The sequence below is a fragment of the Diospyros lotus genome, chromosome 15 (assembly GCF_014633365.1).
Source record: "Diospyros lotus cultivar Yz01 chromosome 15, ASM1463336v1, whole genome shotgun sequence".
Taxonomy (NCBI): Eukaryota; Viridiplantae; Streptophyta; class Magnoliopsida; order Ericales; family Ebenaceae; genus Diospyros; species Diospyros lotus.
This window is the reverse complement of record NC_068352.1, coordinates 925,900-935,147: the sequence shown is the minus strand read 5'-3', so window position 1 is coordinate 935,147 and position 9,248 is coordinate 925,900. Positions and strand designations below refer to the sequence as shown.

The 9,248-nt window shown below is 39.8% G+C and overlaps 2 protein-coding genes across 2 annotated transcripts; both read left to right on the top strand.

Annotated features, from left to right (window-relative positions):
* Nucleotides 1-2,508: 2,508 nt before the first annotated feature.
* On the top strand, nt 2,509-7,280 carry LOC127792471 (ABC transporter B family member 15-like). Its single transcript, XM_052322969.1, has 8 exons — nt 2,509-2,691; nt 2,819-2,873; nt 2,953-3,140; nt 3,224-3,681; nt 3,806-4,346; nt 4,483-4,824; nt 4,918-6,524; nt 6,611-7,280. Exons 1-8 carry the CDS (start codon nt 2,509-2,511, stop codon nt 6,984-6,986), a joined length of 3,750 nt encoding a protein of 1,249 aa, XP_052178929.1. The 3' UTR covers nt 6,987-7,280.
* A 223-nt stretch (nt 7,281-7,503) lies between these two features.
* On the top strand, nt 7,504-8,394 carry LOC127792249 (uncharacterized). The gene is made up of 2 exons (XM_052322696.1): nt 7,504-7,904; nt 8,010-8,394. Exons 1-2 carry the CDS (start codon nt 7,504-7,506, stop codon nt 8,392-8,394), a joined length of 786 nt encoding a protein of 261 aa, XP_052178656.1.
* Nucleotides 8,395-9,248: the final 854 nt, after the last annotated feature.

The following is a 9,248-nucleotide window of genomic DNA, read 5'->3' as shown; positions in this document are numbered from 1 at the left end:
TTTTTTTTTTTGTGATTGCTCAGACTGTGTCTTAACTTTACCTGTAAATATTTTGTGGTTTTATTTTATAATACTTTTACTTATAAAAGGAAAAAAGAGAGAGAGAGAGAGAGAGAGAGAGAAAGTGAGACTATTTTCTCTTTGTAAAGGTTAAAACAATTAATCAGTATAAAGTTTATTACATCAAACCTTATGGATTATAATGCTTGGCAATGTTAATAAATTGTCAAGAAGTATTTGTTACTCTCTCTTCGTATTATTAGGGAGATGAGACATGTAAAGACGTTCGTGATCTTTTTTAATAATTTGTTTAATGAGTAATTGAATATTAGTATTATAAATACTAATATTCCCTTTAAAGTTTTTAAGTACTCAAAGATATAAGACATAAGACAGCGATTGAAGACAAAAATTTGAAATTTGAAATTGTAGTCCTTTTAAGATTTTTTTTAATTTTTGTATATAGTCTTTTAATATTAGGTAGATTGTAAATATATAATTATTTTAGTTTTTTATGAGACTCGGAATATGCTCTAATTTAAAATTAGACTCTTTGAGATTTTTTTAATGAAATACTTATTAAAAAAAACACTCCTTTTATTAAAAAAAAAAAGAAATTTATTTTTATGATATTAAAAATACCACTGTTTTATTTATAAAAAATGTTATTTAAATATTCAAGTTGCACATTTTGATTGATATTTTGTATTGATCTTTTATACATCACACAAAATATAAGATATTAATATCACAAATATTAAATTTAAGTATCTAAATAACATTTACATTTATTTTTGTTAATTTAATGCTTTGTCTCTGGGTGCCGGCCTAATCCCTGCATGATTGCAAAGATCCATCATTCCAAACCAAACCAATTTCCAGACCATTTCCACCCATCAACCCACATAAATTCATTAACAAATCAACTATTTTTTTAACCAAAAACAAATCATTTTACATACAAAAAGCCAAAGAAAAAGCCAAAAAGAAGAGGGCCAAAAGAATAATTCTTAAATTCTTCTTTCAATTCAATGAAATTAGTAAGATATATAGAATTACTGATTCAACTTAGAGCAATTCCAATGCCCCCCACAATGTCCATATTCAATTATTTCAATTATAGGGCATGCCAGGTACCCACAAGAGGTTTGCCTTGATAGATAAAAGAAAGAACAAAATGACAAATCTTAAAGAATTTTCATTATTCCTTGTCAAATTAATTTAATTTTGTTTATTATGAGATAGATGATTAATTCCCTCCACCCTTTTAATATTGTCAAGATATTTTTTTATCGCAAGCAATAAAAAATAAGAATTACATTTATTATCGCTCGAGCACAATAATAAATTTTCTTAAGTAACATTTTATGGTCAGTTACTTGAATCTAAAAGGAAGAAAACTATCAAAGAGGAGACAAGGAAATTCTTGCGCAAATACTCAATGTTTAACTCAAACACTGAAGATAATAAAAACTCGAATGTTGTATTCACGTCAGTATCAGAGACTTTAATTTTTTTGAATGAGATCATGCTTATTTATAGAAAAGTATTGAATAATCATAAATCTCTAAAAATTAAGATTCTAGATAATATTGATCTCTTGCAAGTAATATCTATCCTCTCGTAAAGTTATCCAATTTGTGCATTGCATGGGATGCATCTACAAGAGGTTTCCTGCCTGTGCCATTGTTGCTAGGTGGGGGCGGGAGACCTCTCTCGTCTGCATTGCCGTTGCTGGAGGGGGCGGGAGACTGTCTCCCGCCTTCGTCGCCCTGTGATCTCCAACCACTGAGTCTTGCCTATTTTCCGGGTCGAACCATCTTTACTTTGTATTATTTATTTTTTATTTTTTAGCTTTTCTTAGTATTTTTTACCATGATGTATCAACATTCAACAGCCAATCTCAAGGGTAGTTAAACCTTTCAACATCTATGCGAAGATTGAAGAGCTAGAATGCATATAAGCCGATCCGTTCAAACGCCCTCTAACAAGGCAGGAAAGTGGAATCTAAGGATGGCTAGATACCAACTCGGCTTACAAAAGGGAAGCTGTATTTTGTGGGCTGAGAAAGTCAAGGTGAGCGAAAACGATAGAAAGATCAAAGGGAATTAGACAACAGTTTCTCTGTTGGCTGGCTGACAACATTAAAATTACAATCGCCGGACAAAGAATTCCCATTGAAAACAACCCAAAATTGAAACCTTGTCAATCCCAAACAGCCGCCAAAATGATGCATGCTTACGATAATATCAGTATCATATTCCCTAGGAGATGCCGGCGGAAGCCAATGAGCAAAGCCAGCCGGCCTGCCAGCTGGTCAGTTAAGGCGTGCATGAACTTATAAGAGCAATGCAGGCTGATTAGAGTTGCTGAACTATGCATTGATTCGGTGGTCCTAGAGGCAGGCTGGTTGGCTGGCTGGCTTTGAATCTGTAGAGTGCAAAACGCATTCAAATTAACATCGGCTTTTTTGTATCCCACGGGCTGGAATAATTGGAGAGATCGATGATGAAGAAGAAAGAAGGCGTGTTTCGGTTTGCAGACCGAGTCGACAAGCTGCTGATGATGGCCGGAGCTTTAGGCAGCATCGGAGACGGGATGCAGATCCCTCTGATGATGTTCGTGCTCAGCAGCGTCATCAATGACTATGGCAAGCTCAATGCAGACGTTTCTTACTCTGTGGTAAACAAGGTGCACAAGCCAGACTCAGAGCAATTCAGTTTGAGACAACAATTACTGACTGCTAGTGTTTTGTTTGATTGAGTTTTCAGTGTTGTGTTGAGGCTAAACCACGTTAAATTTTCTGTTTGCGTTGCAGTATGCTCTCAGATTGCTATATGTCGCCATTGGAGTCGGGCTATCTGCGTTTGTTGGTAAGAATCTCTTGATAAATCTTACAGGAACCGGGAATGATATAGCAGTGACATTTTCGAAAACAAAATGAATATGCAGAAGGACTCTGTTGGGCAAGAACAGCCGAGAGGCAGACTTCGCGAATGAGAATCAAGTACCTGAAATCTGTGCTCAGGCAAGAAGTTGGTTTCTTCGACACTCAGGCAGCCGATTCATCGAAGACTTACCAAGTTGTTTCGACCATCTCGTCCGATTCCAATTCCATCCAAGTAGCAATCGGCGAGAAGGTTTTGTTTCCGATATGAATCTCTTCTTCCTCATTGGCATTTAGTTTAGGAAACTGAGAGATGGCTGTTGTTGTTGCTTGCAGATACCAGACTGCCTTGCTGCCCTGTCATCCTTCTTCTTCTGCCTTATATTTGCCTTCATCCTGTCATGGAAGCTCACACTGGCTGCTATTCCATTCACCATAATGTTCATTGTCCCTGGACTAGGGTTCGGGACGCTCATGCTGGACATCGGTATGAAGACGATTGAATCTTATGCTGTTGCTGGTAGCATTGCCGAGCAGGCGATTTCCTCTATAAGAACTGTATATTCTTACGTTGGGGAGCATCAAACACTTGAAAGATTCAGCAGAGCACTTGAGAAGACCATGAAGCTAGGAATCAAGCAAGGGTTTGCAAGGGGGTTGATGATGGGAAGCATGGGAGTTATTTACGTTAGTTGGGGTTTCCAGGCGTGGGTTGGATCGATTCTCGTCAGCAAGAAAGGGGAAAAGGGCGGCGACATCTTTGTAGCCGGATTCAATGTCCTCATGGGAGGATTGTGAGTTGTTACAGCCTTTCGCTTTCTGTCTGCACATATACATACAACTGCAGATTTGATGATGGACTACCTTCACTCGTCCATAGATGATTCCAAACTCTTTTTAACAGTTTCACTCTTGCAGGAATATACTGACTGCACTTCCACATCTCACTGCCATAACTGAGGCTACGGCTGCTGCTGCTCGGATGATTGAGATGATCGATCATGAACCTACCATTGACTCGGAAGACAAGAAGGGGAAAGCTTTATCGTATGTTCGGGGGGAAATAGAATTCAAGGGTGTGTATTTCAGTTACCCATCGAGACCTGATACTCTGATCTTACAAGGTTTGGAGCTTCGAGTTCCAGCTGGGAAAACTGTAGGCATAGTTGGGGGAAGTGGTTCGGGGAAGTCCACAATCATTTCATTGCTCGAAAGATTCTATGATCCCACCGAAGGTGAAATTCTCTTGGATGGATACAAAATAAACAGACTTCATCTCAAATGGTTGAGATCACAAATGGGTCTGGTTAATCAAGAACCAGTCCTGTTTGCAACATCCATAAAAGAGAATATACTGTTTGGCAAGGAAGGAGCATCAATGGAAGATCTAGTTGCAGCTGCAAAAGCTGCCAATGCTCACGATTTCATTGTTAAGTTGCCAGAGGCATATGAGACTCAAGTAAGTTGATTTCCATCCACAAAAACTCAATAATGTCAGGTTGCTGTCTGTTGTCACCAGATAAGAGGTTTGAAAGACTCTTATAATGCTGTCGATAGCTGCAAGTACTTTACTTGTATTTCCTTGTGGATTTCAGGTTGGCCAATTTGGAGTTCAATTGTCAGGAGGGCAAAAGCAAAGGATAGCCATAGCCAGGGCTTTGATCAGGGATCCAAAAATCTTGTTACTTGATGAAGCCACAAGTGCACTAGATGTGCAATCTGAAAGAGTTGTACAGAATGCCATTGATCAGGCTATGGTAGGAAGGACAACAGTAGTCATCGCTCACCGTCTCTCCACAATCAGAATGGCCAATTTGATTGTCCTGCTACAGTCGGGGAAAGTAGTTGAATCGGGTACACATGAAGAACTGATGCAAATGAACGATGGAGAATACTTCAGAATGGTGCAGTTGCAGCAATCAGCTATGGAACAAGAAGTTTCAAATGGTATTCCCGGTCTAGTAGTAGAAAGAAACGTATATAACGCGAGTAGTGTTCCACCACCGAGTCCTTTGAGTAATGTATACAAGGCCAGTGGCGTTCCACCAAGCCCGTTGAGTCCAATGTCCAGCAATACGAGAAATAACTACAAGATAGTTGTTCCAAGCAGTCCAATGAGCACGAGATCAAGCCCGGTTCTGCAGCCATTTAGCCCTGCACTTTCCATGAGTGCACCTTACTCTGTCCAGTTCGAGGCTTCTTATGAAAGTGAAGATGAGTACTTGGACAGACCAATCAAGCCAACCCCTTCCCAATGGCGCTTGCTGAAAATGAATGCACCAGAATGGGGTAGAGCCCTGATTGGATGCATAGGGGCTGTTGGCTCCGGCACAGTTCAGCCTATAAACGCTTACTGTGTTGGAGGACTGATCTCTGTTTACTTCCACACAGATAAATCCAGCATCAGGTCTGATGCAAGAGTTTACTCCCTCATTTTTATAGCTCTTGGAGTTTTCAATTTCGCTACCAATGTCCTTCAACACTACAATTTCGCAGTCATGGGAGAAACGCTAACGAAACGGGTTCGGGAGAAACTGCTTGACAAGCTGATGACTTTTGAGATTGGATGGTATGATGAAGATGAGAACACTAGTGCAGCCATCTGTGCAAGGTTATCCGCAGAAGCTAACATGGTTCGCTCTCTTGTCGGTGACCGAATGTCATTGCTGGCTCAAGCATTTTTTGGTGCAACTTTTGCCTATGTGCTGGGGCTAGTGCTCACCTGGAGACTAGCCCTTGTGATGATGGCAACGCAGCCGTTACTGATAGGAAGCTTTTACTCGAGGAGTGTTTTGATGAAGAGTCTGTCTGGAAAAGCTCGAAAGGCGCAAAAGGAAGGAAGCCAGCTAGCAAGTGAAGCTGTCATTAACCACAGAACAATAAGTGCCTTCTCTTCCCAGAAGAGAATTCTGGGGTTGTTTCGAGACAGCTTAGAAGGCCCCAAGAAGGAGAGTGTTAGACAATCCTGGTTTTCGGGTATTGGCTTGTTTAGCTCCCAATTCCTGGCTGCAGCTTCCACGGCTTTAGCTTACTGGTACGGGGGGAGACTTCTAGTGCAAGGATTGATAACTCCAGAACGCCTTTTCCAGGCTTTCTTGGCACTGCTATTCACTGCCTATACCATTGCAGAGGCTGGAAGCATGACTAAAGATTTATCTCGGGGAAGCGCTGCTGTGAGGTCAGTCTTTGCAATCCTGGACAGGAGCAGTGAGATTTCACCGGAGAACTCATGGGGGCTTGAAACTAATAAGATATCAATTACGGGCCGCATAGTGCTGGAAAATGTGTTCTTCGCATACCCATCACGTCCTAATCAGTTTATCTTCAAGGGCCTTGGCCTCAAAATTGCAGCAGGAACTACTGTTGCACTAGTGGGACAAAGCGGGTCTGGCAAATCCACCATTATCGGGCTTATAGAGAGGTTTTATGATCCCCTGAAGGGATCTGTGTTCATAGATGAAACGGATATAAAGGACTATAACCTGAGAAGCCTAAGATCACACATCGCTTTAGTTAGCCAGGAGCCAACCTTGTTTGCTGGTACTATTAGCGAGAACATTGCCTACGGGAAAGAGGATGCCAAGGAATCCGAGATAAGGAACGCTGCAAGGCTTGCCAATGCTCATGAATTCATCAGGTATGCAAAGTTACATAGAATTCAGTCTTTGTCAATTTCATTTTATGGAAACAAGCTTAGCCCCAGCATTTCTTCTTCACTTTCAGTGGCATGACAGACGGATACAATACTTTCTGTGGAGAGAGAGGGATGCAGCTATCAGGGGGGCAGAAACAAAGAATAGCACTGGCTCGGGCGATACTAAAGAACCCAGCAATTCTGCTGCTGGATGAGGCGACCAGTGCGCTTGACAGTGTGTCAGAGAGCCTAGTTCAAGAAGCACTGGAGAAGATGATGGTCGGAAGAACATGTGTTGTGGTGGCTCACAGGCTTTCCACGATTCAGAGATCAAACACCATAGCAGTGATCAACAATGGAAGAGTGGTGGAGGAGGGCTCACATTCTGATCTACTTTCATTGGGACGCGGTGGGGCATACTATTCTCTTGTGAAGCTGCAAGGCAGCAGCTCCCCATACCGATGACTTGCGGCATTAGCATGCACAGCTCCACCGGAATTGTTGATCTTCTCATATCATATACCTATGATTTGAGGACTCGTCTCATCCTTAATTTTTGTAAATAAAATAAGGAAGATGTTGGAGATGGAAAAAGATGACAGGTTAAAGCTTGAAGATTGTTGATGTTTTGAGACTTTTTGCAGAGAAGGCCAGCTGTTACTCTCCACAGAGAATCAATTGTCATTTTATGTTTTTAATATTTTTTATGTTTTTACTTAGTCAATTTAGTTATTGTGTAGTTGCTTGATTTTAAGATCGTGGTTAAGGTCATGTTAGGTAGTTAGAAGTAGTGGAGGTAGTTATTTCACACTTTCTCTCATGTAATCAATAGTACATAAGTTTCTCATGTAATCAATAGAATGGTTCTCCTCCCGTTCAATTTATTTTTGTGTTGCAGTTTTTCACAAATGGTATCAAAGCTTTCTTCTTAAGGGGTTGTGATTATTGAGTGAATCAGTGTGCTGCTCATTTTTTTTCTCCAATGGCATCCAGCAATTTTTCTGCTCCTAATCCTCCAATCTTCACTGGAGAAAATTATCAAGTATGGGCTATCAAAATGAGAGCTTATCTAAGGGCCTTGAGTTTGTGGGAAGTTGTTGAGAATGACGATGATCCTGCTCCTCTTAGACAAAACCCAACATTGGCACAAATTAAGAAGTATGAAGATGATTTAGCAAAGAAACCCAAGGCATTGGCTATCATACACTCGGCAATTTCAGATGTAATCTTCACAAGGATAATGGCTTGTGAATCACCAAAAGAAGTATGGGATAAACTGAAAGAAGAGTTTGAAGGCAATGATCGAGTAAAGACAATCAAGTTGTTAGCTCTCAAAAGAGAATATGAAATGTTAAGAATGAAAGATGGGGAGACAATCAATGAGTACTCTTCAAAACTCTTACAGCTTGTGAATCAAATTTGACTTTATGGAGAAGCATTTGAAGATTCAAAAGTGGTAGAGAAAATGTTGATTAGCTTGCCAAACAGGTTTGAGTCCAAGATTTCAGCAATTGAGGAATCTTGCGACTTGAAACATTTGTCAGTTGCAGAGCTTATTAGCAAATTGCAAGCACAAGAGCAAAGGACCTCTATGAGGTTAGAAGAAACTGTTGAAGAAGCATTGGTCTTAAAGCATAAATACAAGAAAAATGGTGGTAAGAAATCTGCTGGTGATAAGGAAAGTAAAGGGAAGGCTTCTACAGAACCTCAAAAGAACGGTAAGTTCCCACCATGTGGAATTTGCAAAACAACCAATCACCTAGAGAAAGATTGCTTTTACAAGGGTAAACCTCAGTACCAGTGTAGATTTTGCAACAAATATGAGCATATTGAAAGATACTGCAGATTGAAGATGGATCAATATAAACAGTAGCCTATTGAACAGGTCAATATGGCTGATAATCAACCACAACCTGATGAGCATTTGTTCATGGCTATTTCATCTCCTCATTCATTTGGCAGAAATCTATGGCTTATTGATAGTGGTTGTACTAGCCACATGGCGTGTGATGTTTCTATGTTTGCTTCACTTGACAGGCCAAACAAAATCAAGGTGAAGTTGGGAAATGGAGATTTTGTGCAAACTAAGGGCAGAGGAACTGTTGTTGTAGAGACTAAAAAAGGTACAAAGTTCATTTCTGATGTCCTTTATGTCCTAGCCTAGATCAAAATCTATTGAGTGTGGCGAAAATGTTGAAGAAAGGCTATTAATTAAATTTTAAAGGTGAATTTTGTACTATTTTTGATGGTGATGACTGTGAAATTGTAAGAGCAAAAATGGTTGATGATAGCTTTCCACTTGATTTTAACTCGGCTACCCAACATGTTTATAGTACTAAAACTGATGAAACTTGGCTGTGGCATAGACGTTTTGGGCACTATAATCAGAAGTCTTTAAAGTTTATGGAGAAAAATGATTTTGTGAGGGATATGCCTGCAGTTACTAAAGTGATAAGGTTTGTGAATCTTGTCAAAAGGTTAAGATGACTAGAAAAGTCTTTCCTCTCAACAAGGTTTGGCAGGCAACAAACAAACTTGAGCTAGTGCATACTAATATTTGTGGTCCAATAAGCATTCTTTCTTTCAATGGGAGCAAGTTTTTTATCTTGTTCATTGATGATCTTACAAGAATGGTATGGGTTTATTTTATGGCTAACAAGTATGAGATTTTCTCTATTTTCAAAAAATTCAAAGTTTTTGTTGAAAAGCAGAGTAACTGTAACATCA

Coding starts and splice junctions, on each gene's coding strand:
- LOC127792471 (XM_052322969.1), top strand. CDS start 2,509: ATGAAGAAGAAAGAAGGCGTGTTTCGGTTTGCAGACCGAGTCGACAAG. Junction 3,141..3,223: donor AAGTAGCAATCGGCGAGAAG/GTTTTGTTTCCG, acceptor TGTTGCTTGCAG/ATACCAGACTGCCTTGCTGC. Junction 4,347..4,482: donor CAGAGGCATATGAGACTCAA/GTAAGTTGATTT, acceptor TGTGGATTTCAG/GTTGGCCAATTTGGAGTTCA.
- LOC127792249 (XM_052322696.1), top strand. CDS start 7,504: ATGGCATCCAGCAATTTTTCTGCTCCTAATCCTCCAATCTTCACTGGA. Junction 7,905..8,009: donor GATGGGGAGACAATCAATGA/GTACTCTTCAAA, acceptor CTTGCCAAACAG/GTTTGAGTCCAAGATTTCAG.